This window comes from Lonchura striata, chromosome 6, assembly GCF_046129695.1.
Source record: "Lonchura striata isolate bLonStr1 chromosome 6, bLonStr1.mat, whole genome shotgun sequence".
NCBI classification, from domain to species: Eukaryota; Metazoa; Chordata; class Aves; order Passeriformes; family Estrildidae; genus Lonchura; species Lonchura striata.
This window is the reverse complement of record NC_134608.1, coordinates 5,285,447-5,305,948: the sequence shown is the minus strand read 5'-3', so window position 1 is coordinate 5,305,948 and position 20,502 is coordinate 5,285,447. Positions and strand designations below refer to the sequence as shown.

The following is a 20,502-nucleotide window of genomic DNA, read 5'->3' as shown; positions in this document are numbered from 1 at the left end:
ATGCTTGCAGGCATAGTTTCATCAAGCTCGATGCAACAGAAGATGAAAAACCTTCCTAAAGTGTTTTTTCTTTGGGAGGGGTGAGGGTGGAGAGACCTTTTAGACGCCTGTCTCTAGGGAGCTTGGTATTTTTGCAACCTCAATTCAGCATCTAATTGTATTTAGGGACTGTGGGTTTTTTAAGGAAGATGAGTAGCTGGAAAGTAAACATGCACCTGTTAAATGCCAGGCTCCAGCAGCTCCGCTTTTCCACACCGAAAGGAAGGGCAAGGGTTCTCCATGTGTTTGTGGGATTCGTTAAGCTCAAATGAGAGAGTCACAACCAAACTTTAGGGTCTTTTCATCTGAGCTTTGCAGATGAACTTCCTCATAGGGTGGGGTTTGGGTATAGGTTTTTCTTCAAAAATGCTCAGTGTTTTGCTGATTCTTATAAAAACATTGACTTGCTGAGTCAGATTGCCGAACCACCTGTTTTTAGAACCAAATTGAGTATTTTTCTTCTTATCAGAAAAAAAAAATCATAAATTAAAAAAGGGGAATAACAAAGGGCATGCTGCTCTTGTTTAGATAATAATTAATAATAATAGTGGGGTTTCTCTTCTTCAGTGCTTTCCTTTTTGAAAGTGGGGTAGATTTGATGAAAATGGAATGGCCCAATATGTCCCATGCTGATTTGAAAAAAAAATCCCAGGTCTGAAAAATCAACGCAGTTAAAATAAATCACTTGCCTCACTTCCACATTTGCATTTTTTTTCTTTTCCTTGGGTGGTGCTTTATGATTCCAAAATGATCCTGCAGAAAACATGAAATAGCCATAGAATATTATTTCTGTCATCAAAATTCTTTGATCAGTCTCAGATAAAATAGAGGAAATTTAAAATTCAGGGGAATGAGGACTAAAGACTATTCATTGATTCCTTTAATATCTATTATTCATGTTGCCTCTGTCTCAACCTGGAATATCAGTTTTGTGCAAATCTGAAGTTGTATAATTTTGCCAGCTTGATTGTCAATGGAATTATGGTTCCTCCCTGAAAAGTCTGGAATGTGTCTGTGAGTGTAACAGATGCAGAGAGAAACCTCAGTAAATACAGAGCATATTTTTATGGAAATTATGGAGAACAATGAGGTTAACACGAGTTTTGATTACTCAACAACCAAGCCTGCAACTAGCTGTATCATTGAATTGATCCGGGTGTAAAATTGGGTGGAGATTGTGAGAAGCTGCAAAGATTCTTGGTGAGGCTTTGACTTTGCCCCGCTCAGTTGAGGTACTGCTCTTTCCCTTGCAGTGAATCAGCTGCTGCTGCTGCACACATTTAGAAATACTGCTTTTTACCTGCCTATGCTGCAGGTAGAGCAGGATTAGAGCAAAGGTGGATCATGATCCAGCCCTTGGGTGAGCAGGACAGTAATTCAGCCCTGCTGGGCATCTGCTTCATTCAAAATATTAACATGGGTGGCTTTGGGGAATTGCAGCGACTTCCACGCCCAAGTCATCTCTGCGCTGGAAGGTGATGCATTTGAAGCAGGCTGGGATGGAGCCATGCATAATGCATGAGTGTGAGGAGAAATGGCCCTGCCTGGGTGGGCTGGTGGCTGTGGGCCTTGGAGGAGCAGCCCACAGCCTGTGCCAGCCGTGTGTGTGACACGAGAGTGTGACAGTGCTCAGCTTCCCCCCGGGAGCCTCCAGCTGCAGGTGAAGGGAGGCCCCTGTGCCTTCCCCAGGGCTCAGCTCAGCAGGACACAGGTGGCTTTGGGGAATTGCAGGTCACACCCTGCTGGAGACGTTCTCTGGATTAGGAAGGACATAAAACCATAGAACATCCTGAGCTGGGAGGGACTCACAAGGTTTGTCAAAGTCCAACTTCTGGTCCTGCACGGGACACCCCAACAATCCCACCCCGTGCCTGAGAGCATTGCCCACACACTCCTTGAACTCTGTAAGATTTGGTGCTGTGACCACTGCCCTGGGGAGCTTTTCAGTGCCCAAACACCCTCTGGGGTGAGAACCTTTTCCTGATATCCAACCTAAACCTCCCCTGACACAGCTCCAGCCATTCCCTCAGGTCCTGTTGCTGGACACCACAGAGAAGAGATCAGGAGATCAGTGCCCAGGTTTGCACCCCAGCTTGGAGGAGCTGTTTGGTGTCAGTACACTGGTCCTCATGAATATTCCCTTTTCCACTCTTCCTTCTACATGCCAGCTCTTGGCTGGTCATAAGTGTCAGGCTTGCTCCTGCAGCTTCAACCTTCTGCAAGACTTATTAAAAGATCCAGAGACACAGGCCTGTGAAGTGTTCATAGAAATGATCCTAAATATCACCCACATTATAATTATAACTTAATGTGGGAAAGGACTGCAGACTTCATCAAATCCATCTAGTTGACATAACTCTGCTGGGACTGCAGTTATTGATCATTGTTCCTTGGCAGCTGTTTCAGAGAGCCAGCTTCCTTACTTGATTGATACATCCCTTGGTTTCCAAAGGGTGATGGGGAGCTGCAGCAACTGCTCATGGTGATGTTCCTCACTTTAAGATTGATAAAGAATTTAGATGACAATAATACAATTGCATGCAGTTAATCTGTAATCTTATTGACAGTTGTGAAGTCTGCCTAATTACAGCTTTATAATGAGAATAAAACTTCAGCCAGTTGGTACCTTCAGAGCTTTACTTAAAATACTGTGGGCTGATCTCTCTGGGATCCACTTGATAAAGATCTGCCCCAGTATTTGGTTCTTAACGTTGGGTTTTGGTAGGGCTAAAACCCTGGTACCAACTCAACACCTGCTGTAACCATTTTAGCTCACATTTTCATAAAACTACACCAACTTGTGGGAGTTTATTTCCAAATTTCACAGATGATTTCTTGTGAAGTTTGAAGGAAATTTGTCAAGATTGTTTACCACTTTCAGATTTGCTGCTTTTTTTTTTTTTTTTTTTATCACTGATGCAGTAATTGTATCAATTCTTCCAGCACGTTCCTGTTGATGGTAAAAGAAATCAGTGAGAAAGTGTGTTCTGCACACCTGCTGTGCCAGCACAGAATCACAGAATGGTTTGGGATGGAAGGAACCTTAAAGACCACCCAGCTCCAACCTCCCTTCCATGGTCAGGGACAATTTCCACCAGACCACATTGCTCAGAGCTATCTCTTTTAAACACTGATGGACAATATTCTTTCATTGACAGAACAAGGTGACATTTCCCCCACAGTAAGAGTGTATTGAGGTGTTCCCTGAGGATTAATTTAAACCCCATCAAGGGGGTAATAAGGGGGCAATAGCTGAAGGAAGCATTGGAGGGCTGCTTTTGTTTTCATCAGGTCCCTGGGAAGTGAGTTCTGGTGAGGCTTTTATGATATCAGAAGGGGTGCTTTCTCCCCATCATATTTGATTATAAATAACGTAGGTCTGAGCTACTTATTTTGAAAATGTGCAGATTTTTGAATGTTTGGGTAGAATCTAAGAGAAAGCACAGGTCTATTCCTTTGGTCCAGGAGCATCTCAGGAAAATCTTCACATTTCCACAGCATTCTGTGCACTCAGAACCTGCATTCAGAGGCTCTGCTTGGTCTCCTTGGTTTCTGCCCAATTAAGGTGAGAGCCATAGCATCCTCCACAGAAACTGCCCAAGGCAGGCAGTGATACAGTTTGATGAGCAGGAGTTGTGTGTTTGTCTTGCTGCTGTGCTTAATCCTGGTTTTAAAGCATCTCTCACATGAAAATGAAAATAACAACAGCAGAAGCACTAATAGCAGCAACACTCACATAATAAATAATTAATGACAATAAATGCTACAGTAGACTCGTGTGTGGAGTGGTTGTAGGGTTGATTTCTTACTGACAATCCTCTTTTGCTCCCAGTCCTCTCCTGTCTACCCAAGCCTACTCTGGTACCTCACAGAAGGCAATCCATCAATACTTTTTTTGCTCACATCTTGATCTTGCAGATGTTGTAGGAAATAACATGGAAGGCATTAAGGTTTTCCTTTTCCCTGATCTTATTCTTGTTCCAGGTCTATTCTCATCAGACTCTGGGAACTAGGAAGGTCTGAACTTTCAAGTTAAACCTTGAAACGGGTGGATGATAAAGTTTTAAAGCTGAACTGAGGACAGGAAGTCCATGGTCAGAGTGTGTAGAAGAGGTAGAGGCATGGAGAGATTCCTCTAGGCTGGAGATGAAGGATCAGGAGATAAGCCTCATGAAAGAGCACAGATACCCTCTCTTGGCTCTGTTGTTCATCACAGCAGTCTCCTGAAGGCAGCAGGCTGCTCATTAAACTGTCTATCCATCTGTATTACATTAAAATCAAATCTGTTGTGGGGAGGGGAGCAATGTCCACATTGGATCCTTCATTGCAGGGGAGAGGGAAAGGCTGGATATTCAGCCTGTGGTTAAATCTGCAAACTGGGCTTGCTTTGAGTGCAAGCACTATTTATTTCTACTCAAAACCTACAGCATTGTCTCGTTTGTTGTCAAATACTTTTGTGACAGCACTATAAACAAGGTTGCTCTTCTTAATTGTGTTTCTTGGTTTTTTCACAGCCAGAAGGTCTGATAAATGCTGTATGAAGTAATTTATATTTATGGAGTTGAACTATTACTCAGTGTGCACAAGTAACTGCTGTGTGCAAAGAGGTTTTTCTCACTTCTCTTAAAAACTATAACTAGATAGGGCGTGAAGCAGTACAACCCATTGATTTTACCTCCTAAGCAGGTCTGGTGGTACCTCCATGGTGGAAAGGGCAGCTTGATCACTTCCAAAGGTGTTAGTAGTGTACTACAGAGCCTACATTTTATATAATCATTAAGGCCCATGGGCTTCATTTGAAGGCTGGGTACCAGGGGTTTGCTCACACTTGTTTAAAAACTTCCATGGAAATGCTGCTTTTTGCATGATCATTTTTCACAGAGTTGTTGCAGTAGAGGAAAAACTTGTGAAGTTAGAAGGAGAAAACAGAGATTTTCAGTGGAGAAGCTGTGGAAGATTTGAATTGTCCAGTCTCTGCTTGGTTGGTCATTAATTTTCATTCTAAAATGCTTTCTTTGAGACATGGAATGAAAATATTCCCATTTTTCCTACAAAACTATTTTTGGAAAACATAAGCATGCAGGAGGACATTTTGGCTACAAGTTGGTTTGGATCCTCTGTTCTCCCTCTGGGATCTCTGCTCAGGAGGCTGGGCCTGCAGTTGCCCCACACCATGAGGCTTCTGGGGACCACAAACCACCCCCCCCAAAAAAAAAAAAAAAAAAAAAAAAAAAAACCTCATGCTTCCAGATCCTAACAAGAATGGATTCAGGAGCATTTTTAGTCATTCTACCTCTGCAGTGCCCTTTCAATCCTCCACATCTGTCTTCTGGCTCTTTTGATACCAAGAGGAGCAGAAAAAATATTTTCTGCTGCAAGCCATGTAAGAGCTGTGAGAGGTTTTGGGCACTAGGGAACCATTCCTTGCAGGCACAAGCACTGCCTGCTGCTGCTGTTTCTTCTATTTGTGAGGTTAATTGCAGCTTGCCCCACAAACATGGGTATTTACCAGCTGTTGATATTAATAGTGGTTTCTTGTACCTTTGCTGGTCTGTGACTTGGCCCTTGGTGCAGGATCCCATTAGTTTAGTCAGATGAGATTCTGCCAGAAAGTATGGCTTGAAAGCAGTGTTTTGGCACCCTTGAAAAATCTTGCAACTAGGAGACCACCTGAGGAACATTTTGCAAGTTCTGCTGTGAGTTAAAACAGCTGATCAGACACCCCTCTCCAGAAAAACTCTTCAAAGGCAGTGGCAGTGACCTGCAGCGCTGCTGTCTTAAAGATGGCTGATAAGTCTTCCTTAATAAATGCAAATAGTTTTGAGTCTGAGGCAGTTCTGGCAAAACTCAGAGTCCTTTTATACCTTCACAAATGACTCAGACTTCTGGTGAGTTGTACTGTTAAGAGTGCAAAGTGAGTGATGTTGCTTCCCTCCTTGCAGGAGGCTAAAGGGCAATCATGGAAAGCTACAGCAGAACAGCTTCTGCATGTTAATGGGCATGGGCAGGATTTGACAGCAGCGATCTTCAAAACAGAAGGAGCCCGGCCCTCAAGTGAAGCCAAGGCTGATTTCAATGCCCAAACCCCCTTTTGCAAATCCTCGCTGGTTTGAAGTTGGCGTTTTGGCTCTCGGAAGTGGATCTTGCTTAGCCAAACAGACTGAGCCCCTGTCCAATTGCATGCACATCACACATCAGCAGCCTCACGTGGCACCAGCCTCCAGCCTCATGAATATTCAGCGTGCATTGCTCAGAATTGTGCCATTGTGGTGGGGTCTGGGCACTGTGCACACACACACCCACTGCCAGTAAAACACGCGGTGCTTGCAGGACCCTGCCCCACACTGGGACTTTTTATTCTTTCCCTTCTGATTGACCAAAGCACTCAATTATTACATGGTTAATTGGTGCTGTAAGGTGTCTTCTGTCCTTTAATTTATCTGGGGGATGCTGTACCCACCTTAGAGCTGGGCTGGAAGCTGTCTCAGCCTGGCCGAGAGTGGGGCTGGCACGTGTGGCTCTGCAGAGGAGTGTGTGTGTGAAAGCTGCAATTCCAGCTCCACGCCTGGCCCTGTCATCCTCATTCCACTGCGTCCCCGTGTGCTGGGGAGGCTGCTCTGAGCCTGGCTGGTTGTTTCTTCAGTATGCCAAGGAAGGGGTACAGGCAGGAACAGGCAGATGCCTTTCAGCAGAGGCTCAGGTGCTGGTTATATTTAGTGACTTGTAAGACACTAAACTCATGGGGTCAAAGAGTGTTTGGGAGGAATTGTTTGGTATCTTAATTGGTTTTACATGAATATTGGGTGAGATAAAACTCAAAGCAGACATATAAGTGTGGTGGACTGCAGGGGTTTGTGAAGGAATTTTGAATGAGTTAGAGACAGGACTCTGAATTGCTTTTGATATGTGATTTATTTTTCTTCTACATAGGCAGGAAGGGTGAGCTCGGTTCACATCTTCACTGCATGGCTCAGAAGGTCACAAGACCCTTAGTTACAAGATCTTTGAAGGGTTTATTAACCAATAAAACACTATCAACAAGGATATTTATGGTTTTGACCCAATCTTTAATATTTCATCCTATGGACTCATGCACAGTGTAAGCTTTCTTAGCCAATCATGTTATGACACACAAACCTACAGTATTGTACTTTAAAACTCTGATTTTTCCTCTGCTTGTCTTAGTGTGTCTCTGCATTAAGCTATAAATCCACATTTTCGATTCTAATGCCTAAGTTTGGAAGCCTTTCCCAAGGTCTCAGATCAAATCCTGTGTTTAATTCTAAGCTTTGGCTTATAGACCCAAAGTTCTGAGAATTCCCTCTGTTTCAGATTCCAACATTGGACAACCTCATCTTTAGTTTTAATTCCTGTTTAGAAATAAAAAAGAAAGTATTGAGGAAGTCTGGGTTTACCTGATGGTCAATGAGAAAATTTCTGATTTGTTTGCCCCTTGGTCTTTATTTACAGCACCAGACACTGATGTGACAGGTATTTTGGCTCTGGTGTAAATGGTTACAGGAGAAAATGGCACTCTTAGGAAGCCAGACAAAGGATCCCAGCTGGGGCATTCTGCACCCAGAGCTCCTGTCCCTGCTCTTAAGGGAGATTTGTTTAGGTAAGGAAATGTAGGAGAAAAATGTTTTTAACTACTGTCTCAGCAAGGAAGCATTTCTTTACAAGAGGGTGGTCAAAGTCTGGAAGTGGCTTCTAGAGAGATGGTCTGTGCCCCAAACCTGTCAGTGTTTCAGAGGCATTTGGAAAATACCCTCAAAAACATGCTTTAGATTTTGGTCAGTGCTGAATTGGTCAGGCTGTTAGAGTAGGTGATGCTTGTAGGTGCCTCCCAACTGAAACAGTTCTATTCTATTCTATTCTATTCTATTCTATTCTATTCTATTCTATTCTATTCTATTCTATTCTATTCTATTCTATTCCATTCCATTCCATTCCATTCCATTCCATTCCATTCCAATAATTTAAAATGCCTTTGAAGTGACTGAAGCTGCAACTGCAGGAGAAAACATGGCTCTGACAGGTGTAGCTCAGGTGTTTTTAGCAGCATCCAAATTCCAGGGGAACTGACACAGCTCAAATCCCTGAGGCCTGTCCAAAGTCTTCCCAAGTTTCCACTGTTTTATAGTTCTGGATTCTCCTTCTTTCCCTTCCCTTCCCAAGGATCTTTGAGGTTCACCTCCCTCCTGTGTCACGTTTTGCAAAGAGGTTTGGCTCAGTCCCTTCTCCATAAGGAAGAGGAGGAGGAATGGCTACAGGAACATCAAATACCACCCAGGCAGCTGGATAGGTCAGCAGTGCTGCAGCTCCATCCCTTTGAGGGAGATGAGGAGAAGGCAGATGTTGTTCCTGCCCTTGAGAATCCTGACAGACCTGGCAGGCTGTGGGTGAGGGGATTGTGCTCCCAAGGATGGACTGGGAGAGCCATGTAAAAATCACTGAACTCGTATTTCCCTTTTCTGTGCTGAGATTTTCCAACTAGCAGTTGCACTTTTTTTTTCCATGCACATGGGAATATTTGCCTCAGGTCTAAAAGACACAGCATCCCTCTCTCCCAGCTCTCCTTTGGCTGGAGAAAGAGGCCAGATGCTTTTTTCATCTCCTCCCTTACACATGCACTTGTTCCCAGAACTGTGTCACTTGGCCTCTGTCCATCTCGCTCTGCTCCTTTCCTTACCTGATACAGCTGAGTAAATATCCCAGTCATTCCACGGCAGGAGCAGATGACTTTCAGGATACAAACATACCTGGTCAAGTCTGTCTTGAGTAACTCAGCATCTTCCCTTTTGAGGAGAAAGAAAAAGCAGTTTGGCATCTCTCTACATGAGAATGCAGCCCACTGCCAGTCTGCAGGAGTATGAGTTTGAAGATCATCGGAAGGAAAAGGCTTAGTTGGTCATTTTGGATCTTATAATTAATTAGGATTGATTCAGGGAACTCTATTGGAGTTCAGTTTGTATTTTTTGGCTCAGTCCTCATTTGTTTGCCTCTCTACTGCCTGTGTCCCAGGGAATGTCTTCCCCTGGCATGTGTCCTTTTTCTGCCATCAGCAGATAATGTACCACATACACCAGCTCACCTGTGCCTATTTAATTTAATGTTAAGGTTTTGTGTGATAAACAACTTAAGTATCTCCAAGTCAGATTTGCTTAGATTTCCAGTACTCTGACAGAGTAACTTTTGAGCACAAAAATTATCAGGTTGTGAATAATCACAGAATCTTAGAATGGGTTGTGTTGGAAGGAACCTTAAAAATCATCTCATCCCACCCCTCCTGCCATGGGCAGGGACACCTTCCACTTGCTCCATGCCCCATCCAGCCTGGTCTGGAGCACTTCCAGGGATCCAGGGGCAGCCACAGCTTCTGTGGGCACCCTATGCCAGGGCCTCACACCCTCACAGAAAATATAACACCTCCTGTCCAAATGCTCACTGGTGACCGGAGCACCCAGTTGTTGTGCTGCAGGATTTTGAAGTACCTTTACTGAAAAAGAATATGAAAAATGGCCAAACCTGCACTCTTGTGCTGTGGATGCCATTTTGTAAGGATGGTTTGCCAGGATGGAGTTGCATGCTCCATCACACCATCACTGTGAGCAATCTGTGGAGCTCCAGCTGTGTCCTGCAATACAGCTGTGTCTGCTGCTAAACCTCCTCATCCAGGTGCTCTGACAATGCAAAACTGCATTTTGGAGTATTCCATACTCCCTGCCCCAGGTTTTCTGCAGGAAGCAGGCATGGGCACTTACCTGTAAAAGACTGGTCCCTGTTTTGTGGGGTTACCACCCAGGATCCCAAAACAGGCACCAGGCTCCCTTGTCCTGTGGCTTCCATGCAGCCCACAGGATCCAGTCATGTGTGCTCATGTTCAATAGGTCTGGTGCTAAATGCTTAAAAATAGCAAAAAGTTCATATATAGAGTATATTGATGGAGAATATAATTGGATGTGAATGGTGCATGAAGAGAGGAGAGCTCAGTAATACAACAGCAATTTTTGCACTCAAGCCCATCACTGTAAAGCAAGGCTAATATGTGTAATAGTAATGAGTAATAGAACTCATTGAAGGCAAACACGCCGTGATGACTCACAGTTTTTGGAGATTTGATGATTGGGACTAAGAGGTTGGATTAATTTTGTTTCTTTTAGTATCGGTGACTTTTTTTTCCTGACAGATTGCAGTTTTCCTGAATTTACTCTTTGTTCAGTGATTTGACAAGTGGCATCTCTGAAATCTGTTTGGCTGGTGGTGTGTTCAAGCTGTTTTGGAGGACCTGTGCAGTGTGTGAAATTAAAGCTGTTTTGTTTAGGTTGTCATGAGCACGTTCTCTGGCTGAATGAAGAGTCCTCTCAGAAACAGGTTGTTGGTGTAAACAGATTAAATTCACCTTTGTGGACTGGATATTCCGCAATCCTTTCATAAAATTCTGCTATTTTAATGACTGTCTCCAATGCTAAAATTTTTTGCTGGAGAGGTTGAAATAAAATATGAAAAAATAAAATATGCAAAGTGGGTGCAAAACACTGTAAAAGTTAACTGCTTTAAAAATTTAAAAATACACTAGTTGTGAATGGTCTTATGCACTTGTTTTGTTCTAACCAGCACCTTCTATGGACAGGGGAACTTATATAACAAGCCAAAAGCTTTTTTCTTTATTTTTTTTTTTTTTCTTTTTTATTTCTGATTCTGAGGTTGGATTGAGTAGCAAGAGAGATTATTCTTTATTTGAAGGCCTTATCTGAAAAATTATTTTCTACTCATGGAACCCTTAAGCAGTGGTAAAACCAGGCGTCTTTTCCTTCCTCAAAACTTATGAAATAACAAAATTAAATGAATGGCAAAGTGGTTTATTGTGGCTAGCCCCAGACATTCTCATTCATTTATCAACAACCAAAACTGGAAAACGCTTTGATCAAGTATTTGGCGTTTGAACTTGTGGAAAAAAAAAAAAAAAAAAAAAACAAAACCAAAAAGAAACAGCAAATAAAAAATTGGAATTTTCAGACCGAGTAAATGCAAGGTAGGTTGAAATCTTCCATACATCCCTAGCAACAACACAAACCCCAGCTTGCACTTGCCTTGCTGCTGCAAGGGACCCACCCACCGTGCTGCGGTTGGAGATACTCATCCATCTTACCCAACCCCGGCACGGGCACAAGCAAAACAAGGATTTCAAGTAGGTCATCGGCTGCAATTTCCTCAGCCCATCACTCAAGTCCCCCTGCTGCTCCTGCTGAGGAGCTCCTGTTGGTGCTGCTGTGAGCAGAGACGTCGAGGGTCACCCAGGGTGGTTGGTGGCCGATGCCTTTGCAGCTCCCGCCTTTAACGATTTGTTCTTGTCCCCCCAGCCATTGACCTGTTGTACTGGCGTGACATCAAGCAGACGGGGATCGTCTTCGGCAGCCTCCTGTTGCTGCTCTTCTCCCTGACCCAGTTCAGCGTCGTCAGCGTCGTGGCCTACCTGGCCCTGGCCGGCCTCTCGGCCACCATCAGCTTCAGAATCTACAAATCGGTCCTACAGGCCGTGCAGAAGACGGACGAGGGCCACCCCTTCAAGTGAGTGGCTTTGTGGTGATGCCCAAGCGCTGCTTTTGTGCCAGAAGGAATTCCCTTCTTGCTCCTAAAACAATATTTTCACAGTTTCTCAAAAATTGTGAGGTTCTGTCGGCTTAGATACCAGAAAGAGAAGGAAAAACAGCGCGCCACAAAAATCGTCATCCTCTAGGACATGGGATTTCTATCTCAAAAAGATATGGGAAATTTTAAGTAAAAAAGAGAAAAGGAGTTTCTTTAGAACTATTGATAATACAGCATACCTGCAAGAGAAAAGAGCATTGTTTCTGGGTACAATCTATTGGGCATAGAAGGCAACTATCTATATCTTTTCTCCAGCAATGCAATATCTAAGCGATGGTGTCAGTGCCAATGCACTCCCCACTCTCCACAGGGTCTGGGTGGATTTCCCCACAAGAACGGTGATCCTTTTTCCTCTGCTGTGCCAACCAGGTCATGGAACTGGTGTGGTTTACAAACACACAACTAAAAAAGAATCTTGTTGGTGTGCTGCTCCTCCTGCTTCACTTGGGCCAGCTCTGAGCAGCTACTCAGGATGGGGGGGTGCAGCTCAGAGAACAGCACAGAAACTTGTGGGGGAATCTCCCAGGTCAGATTTGTATCCCCCTTTGGGTGAGAAAAAGAGAGAAATCCCATCAAGACCAGGGTCTGTGTGGAAGAGGGCAAGGCTGGAGGTGAACAGCCCCAGCTCAGCATCACCCAGAGATGGGTCATGCAGGGTGAAGAGGGTGTGCTCGTGGCCCTGGGCTTGCAGGGAGGGGAAATTTTTGCTCCAGCACAAAGAAATGAGGTCTGAGAAGGAGGGAATGATGAGGTGGATGGGTTTGAGCGTGAACAGCAGGGGAAGCTTCTCAGGTTTGTAACGGGACCTGTGTTTCTGGCAGAGCCTACTTGGAGATGGAGATGAATCTTTCACAGGACCAGATCCAGAAATACACAGATTGTCTCCAGCTATACGTCAACAGCACAGTCAAAGAGCTGAGGAGACTCTTTCTCGTTCAGGACCTCGTGGATTCTTTAAAAGTAGGATTGCTTTAAATATTTTTAACCCCTCTCTAGAGGATCAATCTACATTTCAAAGAGCTGCTTCCCGTGTTGACAAGGTTGTCATGAAACCTACTTTTGTGTAGCTCCAAATACGAAAGTTGCTCTGCTTTTTGATTTAAAAACTGTTTCCAGCACTTTAGAGATTTGGCATTTGAATATATTGACAGGTAATACAGCATGTAAAAATTTGCAGAACCAGCTTAGCTCCACCTCAGTTCTAGAAGCATCCCAGCATTATGCTTTCTATTACTTTGTTATAAAATAATGGTCCCCTCTGTTAATCTGGATTTCATCTGGTGGCATTTCCTGCTATGTAAGAAGATCTTCTGTCACTCTCTGCTGAAATAACTATTGATTTTTAGTCTTATACTCAAGCAGGTGTCCTTTAGAGCAAAGGGAAGATGATGAGAGCAGACATAGGTTAGGCTCCAGAATTAGTGAAGAATTTTAGGAAAATGTACTCATCTTTCAGCCTCAAGTGTTATCAGTCCCTGGGATTACCACTTCAGGGCTCTGTTTAACCTGTCTGGGGTGACCCCTGCCATCATAAAAATTGGATGCAGAAATCTGCCTGTGCCATTCTCAGTGCAGAGTTATACATGGATGCAATTTAAGCCCTGAATAGACATGAAAGCTGAGCTAAGGGGAGAGAAGCAGAACCAGGGAATGAGGTTTGTACACCTAGAAAAACTATCTAGTAGTTCCTAATGTGCCTTAATCACTCTCTTCCACATCAAAAAAGGCTAATGTGCCGTTATATTAGCTAGTTAAGCAAACTGCTTTCTTCTTATGCTGGCACTGGAGGTGATGTAATGATCCATTCTTAATTCAGTTTGCAGTACTAATGTGGCTGCTGACTTACGTGGGAGCCCTCTTCAATGGCCTGACTCTTCTGATAATGGGTAAAAACCAACATTTCTTTTAAAAATCTATTTTTAACTTGAACTCCCTCCAGATTTCAACTTAGACTAAACACCCTATGCCTGGCATGCCTTCCCCTCAGTTAAACCACCACCATTTATTTCCCTTCCCTAAATATTAATTGTTCTGTTACGCTGTCCCTCCTTCTAGAGCTACTTTGCAGTTTATGGTTTTATGCAACTCCCAGTCCCAGAGCAATGGGGAATTCCATATTTGGGAGGCTTGAGCAAAGTGCATGTTTAATACAAAGCTCCCTGGTGGATCAGCTGCACAAGTGGCACGATAACGTGTTTGCCACCGAAGTAGGTCTCTGCTCTGGGGGAATCTGATCTGCAGGAACATAACACTGTGCTCTTTTTCTCCTCAGCTGTGGTGTCTATGTTTACTCTCCCCGTTGTATATGACAAGTACCAGGTAGGTCTGTCTGCACTGTGCATTTGAGGTGGCTGGCTGGCTCTGCCTGGTTATTGCCTCCTTGACTTGGTCTCCTCTTCTCTCTGCAGGCACAGATCGATCAATACTTGGGGCTGGTGCGGACCCACATAAACACGGTGGTGGCAAAGTGAGTTCAGCAGCCAACTGTGGGAGGTTGTGGTGCCCTTGGGGGTGGCTGGGACCTGGGTGGTCCTGGGGACACTGTGACCTATCAGTGGTGTCCTCCCAGATCCTGGAATGTGAGGGGTTGAGGGAGGGCAAATCCCTGGAGGAACCCTCCCAGCTGAGTGCAGGCTAAGGCACTCCGTCCTTCTGTCCCTTCCCCTGCTGTTTGGGGAATTGTGGACAGAGCAGCCCACTCATGGACTGGTGTCCACAATGGCACCTGGACAGGACAAACAGGAAGGAATGAGAATTCTCTTCCTCACTGACCACTCTAAGCTTGTTCTTCACATGAATTGATAGCATTAATGACCAAAGTGGGAATTAGGACACCACCCTGTCACAGAAAGCAAATACCTGGAAGCAACATGATCTTCAGTGTTTCAAATCCCCAGAAGATCTGGGTGAAGTTTTGAAATTTTATTTTCAAAATTATATTTTTCGACTATATTCCTGGCTTTCTATAGAAAATAGAGAAGTAATGTTGGGGGGAGAATATCACTGAACATATCCCTAGATTATATGAACCACCAGAAGTCAGGCCTGTAAGCACACCTGGATGGGCATCACTTCTGTTTCTCATGGCACTTTAATTCACCTGTTGAGACAACACACTGAGCATGGACTAGAGATCATCCCTGCATAAGAGTCCAAGTGGGGAACCACTGGAATGGAATAACTCCCTCAACCATATAATCCTTTTTTCTTTTTCTTCTTTATTTTTTAGGATTCAAGCTAAAATCCCAGGTGCTAAGAGAAAGGCAGAGTAAAGCAGACATCAAAAATTCATTGACTACAGTAGTGCATAATGGGGAAATCTGGAGTGAAAACAGCTCTGTTCTTACACTTTACTGCAAATTTATCATTCTTTTTTTTTTCTCAACACCATAATCTTAGAAACATAAAACTCAGAAGCAGTGCTTTTCCCCTGCTGCTTCTGCACTTAGAATATTTGCAATCACTTGTGTCAAGCACTAAAGTATAGTAAAGAGAAAAGTGTACTAGATGTGGTTTTTTGTGTTGCTTATAAAGTGCATGATGGTGAGAGCCTAAATAATATTGACCTCTTTATTTAAATTTTTTTTAGTGGTTTTCCTTCTTCTATTGGCATTGCTTCTATAACTTTTAATGTTACATGTGGCTAGGGGCTTTCCTGCTTAGCGCACTTGATGCAATAGTTAAAATTGCTTCTACGTCACTGGGTTGCTGGTTGGATTCATCTTTATTAACTATATAGAATTGTAGACTGATGTTTTAGTGTTTTCCAGCACAAATAAAATAAACAGTAAGCAGTACTTATGGTAATCAGTTTTGTATAACTCAAAAAAAAAAAAAAGAAAAAAGAAAACAAAACCCAGTACTTTTGTCGTAAAGGATTGACAGGCTGATTTACATGTATGGTAACTGGAAAGTTCCAGCATGTTCAATTTATTACGATTTGTATTACATTCTCTGTAGTTCCTAATGGACTTAATTATGGACTCTGAATATTTGCACTTATGTACTTGATACCGAATGCAGAAATAAATGTTACTAAATGTAAAAAGTTCTTTTTCTTGTCACTGCTGGGATTACCTTGACATTTGGGAACTGGACACACACGGTGCAAAAAGGAGCATTTTCCCTCCTTTTCTCTCCACTGGACATCACTTTGCCCTTACATCATGGTGTAGTCCAGTGAGTAGCACCTAACTAAGAGTAAATATCTAACATTTTTACATCTTGATGATCTTCCTTGGAATAAAAGGAAGAGCTCTGCACACAGCTTGTTTATTTTTGTTGGTGGTGTAGCAAATATCAGGTACATGAACAAGGGTCTCTTCCTCCCCTTGCTCACTGTGCAAACCACGAGTAGCACAGTATGGAGGTGTTAGCACAGCACAAAGGGCTTTTCAGTTTCCTTGTCACCAACTGCTCTCTTACCCAAAGCTGTTCCTGAAACCTGCTTTAAATACAATCAATAGCAAATCCAGAGGCTGGCAGCTGAAACAAGCATTTACTCTGGTTTAAAGGTTTTTAAAAATTGGAATTTGGTGTTTGAGAACCATCAGAGGAGAGAAACAGCTGTTGAGCATTATCAAAAGTGTTTCAAAACAGTTGGTTAAATACTTGATTTGCCCATTTGTGGAACACACCTGTGGAAATTTTTTTTTTTTGGGTATAAAAATGTGAACATCAAAATATCTTTGGCCAAATTGTTGTTTTTCTCTTTTTCAATCCCAAAGGTTTTATGAAAAAATATTTTTATACAAAGAACTAGATTTTATCTATCCCAACATGTTAAATTTTTAACATCCCAACATGTTAAATTTTAAGTCTTCCCTTAGACTCACTCGTTAATTCACCTTTGTCTCAGTTCCACATGGCCATAGTGACACCTGTCTAAGGCCAGGCTGCAGTTCTGTTTGTATCTAAATATAAAACCCATATGCAGATAAGGAGTTGGTAGAAACATTGGGATGGCTCTGAGCTAGTTAATTCTTGTGACAAGTCTCAAATACCCTTATTTTCATTTAAGCTTTATATCTAAATGTTAAAATACTAGGCTTGGTTTTACATGTCACTTGCAGCTAGATGGGAACATTATTTCTCAATGAGAAACAGAATGTCTTAAAAGCACATATATTGCTTTTGATCAAATGGAGTATGTTTGCTTTAGCAGGTGCAGTTTGCAGCCAGGAGTTAAAATTCAACAGGAACTCCAAGTTTTATCTGCCTTAGTGTTCCCTGTGTCTCTGAGGAAGGGAGCGCAGACCATGCAAAGCATCCTTGAGGATAAAGATTGACCACCAGAATTCTTATTACTTACAAGATGAGTGCATGGGCCCAACATATTGATTTTGAAAATGAGCCCATTTTATGTCCCATCCCCCTAGTCCCATAAATTTGTTTTTCCTTCACACCCCCACTGCAGTAATATCCAAGACTGGCCTTTTGCATTGCTGAACCCTAAGCACAATGAAAAGCTTCATCTCATGCATATTTGGAAATAAAGCAAATAAACCTTCTGGAAGAGTACAGCTATTCTCAAGAGCCTAAATCAATAGAGACCAAGATTCCCATTCTTGTCTCCTCCAGCATCACCCTCTCTCAAACTCCAATCCCAATCATCAATCATCCTGACTCTACCCCTGCACACACACCTCTCAAGCCCACATCCTTTTGTCACATCCCACCTTGCCAAGCAAACTTCCCAACTTCCTCAGAGCTGCTCTGACTTTCCAAATATTTGGCAGTAACAGCCTGCAAGTGCTGCTGAGCAGCTGGGGTGGCTTAACCTGGTGGGTGGGACCAACTGGGAATCCCACACTGGGATGTGGGGGGAGCAGAGGGTTTCAGGCAGGGTTTGAGTTGCTGATGCTGCTCATGGCCACCATCCCCTTACGAGGATCACAGCAGCACTTTCTGGGATACCTCTGGACATGGAAGCTTGGAGAAAGCCAGCCTCTGCTAATCCTGGTCCTGCTACACACCTTGCAATAACAGAGTGCCTGTGCATGTGGGGAGGAAAGGTTGGTGGCACCCTTGGTGTCCCTGGGAAGTCTCACTCATAGAGCAGCACCTTGTGGAAGGGTTGGACATACATTTTTTTTGGTTTTCAAACAAGTGGGGGGGGAAATAGCCAACACCGAGCTGTACTTATTAAAATATTTTAGTGTGATTAGAGGAGATGGCTGAAGACAGCAGAATAACACACTCATGGGCTGTGCTCTGAGATACACAAGCTGTGAAGCCCTTTTGTTTCTCATCTGCATTTGCAAAGTGAAATGCAGCAGTGGGAAAGCTTGGCTAGTAAAAGCAGCAAACTTGTGGGTGTTTCTAGGCAGGTGAAACCTGGGAAGTAAGAAACCTGGGTGAAATGCAAGGGACAGTGTTAAACCATTCATTTATCTTCAAATTGTCCCTTGGGTGAGGAACCTGGACAACAAATCACCAGTGATTCAGGGGTCAGCTTTTCCACCTGCTTCAAAGGCTGCTTTAATGAGCTAAGCCAGTGATGGGTGTTTTGAGGACCCACCTCAGCAAGGGAGGTTGTTCAGGTGTGTGCCAAATACCTGGGCTGTGCCTCCCTCCTCATCTCTGCATGGTTCTGATGTTCCCCTTCTGGAGAGGAAGCTGAGAGCTCTCCAGGGTGAATGCTACAGGTTTATTTAGATGCAGGGGCAGGTACAGACCAGATCTTTCCATTGTTGGGAACTGGCTGGGTAATGTAAATAAAACTTTTGATCTGCTCAACATGGTGCTGCTCTTCAAGGAAGACAAGTCCACCTGCTGAGCTGGGCTTTGAAAGCCAGCCCAAATGACTGGGCTAATTTGAACTGAAAGTAATTGAACTCTGACTTGGGGATATGAAATCAGGAGTGCCATGCTGGCAGGTGACAAAACTGTCAGAACATCTACATGAGTCTTTTCTCACTCTCTATGACTTTAAAATATCTTCTCCATGGTTTCACTTGTACCTTGCAGAAACTTTATAACACTGCTCCTAAACTGCTGCCTGTCAAATAGAGGCTCGATGGTTACTTAAAAGTTCCGTCAGAGCTTTATGTCACTTAAATGTCTGTTCCTGTACCTTGAAATGATTACTGCATTGGTATTTCATGTGAAATATGAATATTCTCTAAGGTCACTGGTTTTTATTCCCTGATTCTTGGTGTTTCATCAGCATTCCATTCCTCTACACATATATTTGCCTCTGTTACTCATCTCTTTTATGCTCCTTCTGCTCCTTAATATTTATCTAGTGAGAGTAGGTTCATAAAACACATGAGTGTCAGGAAAGCCCACTGAGAGAAGACAAGAATGTTATAATATTCTGGGAGCAGCTAATCCATTTAAAGAGAACCTGTCTCATAGCTTTTCCTGTCTCCCTGCTTGCTTTCAGGTGGCATCTGCCTCCCATCCCTGTCCTGGTGGGCTACAAATCAGCTGTGAGCTTCCCAGCCCTTCCTTCTCCATATGGGCAGGGAAATATGTGGCAAGCCCAGTGTTTGCCCAGTGCACCTTTGAGAAGACCAGGTGTGATGTATTTCTTCCTGATTCCTCTTAATATGTTATTTTCTTAGGCAGAGGATTAAAAGCTGCCCCATCAGTGTGTGTGTGGGTTTCCTGGGATGCCAGGAATGAGAGGAGTGAGGCTGCTGGCACCAGGGAGCCTGGCTGGGACACGCAGCCCTGCAGGAAATGTGGCATTTGGGTCAGGGTGAGATATGTCCAGTGACAGGAGGCAAAAGCTGCAGTGCCTGAAGCAGAAGGAGGAGTGGGCTCTTCTCGTTTCTGCCAGGCTTCCTTGGTGCTCAGGAGAGAGTGGCAGAGCCCTGCTCTCTGATAAAATGGAAAAGATGATGAGAGTGGGGACCCTTCTGCACAGGGAAATGGGAGTGGATCCTTGTGGGAATCCAGAGCTTCCCTCTGGCTGCCCTGGCAGGTCTGGGACCCTGGCAGGGGTCAGGAACCCCCCTGGACAGAGCCCCCAGAGACACTGGCTGTGATCCCTGTCCATGGAAAAGAGTTTTCAATCTTACAGGATGAATTACAAGCTCTGATTGTTTGATATAAGTAATAATTAAGTGTGGCACGGGTGCAAAAGTAAAATTTTAGGATTCTAGATGAGGGGTCCAAAGGGGACCAGATGGAGGAAATTGGGTGTGCCTTGTCCTTTATCTCCTTCTTCATGCCCTCCATGTTTCACTGTGGTGTTGGCATTTTCTGTTGGTTCAGGCTGGGGACACACTGTCCAACGTAGGTGACAGATATTGGCACGTTATTGTAAATCCAGCCCAGGGAGTTTCTGGTATTTAATGTTTGTAACATCCCACTGAGGGCAGAGCCCCACACGCTGCCCTGCAGGACAGAGCTGGGCAGGGCAGCAGAACATGTGAGAGATAAACAGAATAAACAACCTGGAAACCAGCACAGACCAATTATGGCTTCTGCTTTGGCAGCGGGGCTGACAGACAGAGACTTTTACAACCTCGGAATCATCAATACCACAGATTCTGACAGATCCTAAGCATTTAAATGGGCTTGACCTGCTTCTCTCATTTATCTGAACTGCTCATTTCCTTGGCTTTGCTGCCTGCTCAAAGGGCACTGTGTGCTGGAGCTCTCCTCTGGTCAGCATCTGATCCAAGGGGCTGCCACTTCTGCAGCTCCCTGAGAAAGAGCTCTAAATCCACATTTATGTCAGATTTATAACCTGGGGACACCAGCAGATGTGGGCAGGGCAGGTTAGTTACTTGTGCAGTTACTGTTCTGTTCAGCATTCTGGCAATCCCTCCACAGCTGGGACATGCTCATCTCTGCATT

The 20,502-nt window shown here is 43.8% G+C and overlaps 1 protein-coding gene across 2 annotated transcripts in view; it reads left to right on the top strand.

Moving 5' to 3' along the window:
- RTN1 (reticulon 1) overlaps nucleotides 1–15,743 on the top strand; it is a 123,816-nt gene extending 108,073 nt beyond the window's left edge. For both annotated transcript variants that reach the window (XM_021554533.2, XM_021554534.3), the window contains 6 exons: nucleotides 11,403–11,610; nucleotides 12,513–12,651; nucleotides 13,508–13,577; nucleotides 13,964–14,010; nucleotides 14,100–14,158; nucleotides 14,921–15,743. In XM_021554533.2, coding sequence (XP_021410208.2) covers nucleotides 11,403–11,610; nucleotides 12,513–12,651; nucleotides 13,508–13,577; nucleotides 13,964–14,010; nucleotides 14,100–14,158; nucleotides 14,921–14,963 — 566 coding nt within the window. In that variant the 3' untranslated portion in view covers nucleotides 14,964–15,743. The remainder of the gene's footprint in view (nucleotides 1–11,402; nucleotides 11,611–12,512; nucleotides 12,652–13,507; nucleotides 13,578–13,963; nucleotides 14,011–14,099; nucleotides 14,159–14,920) is intronic.
- The last annotated feature ends 4,759 nt before the right edge of the window (nucleotides 15,744–20,502 follow it).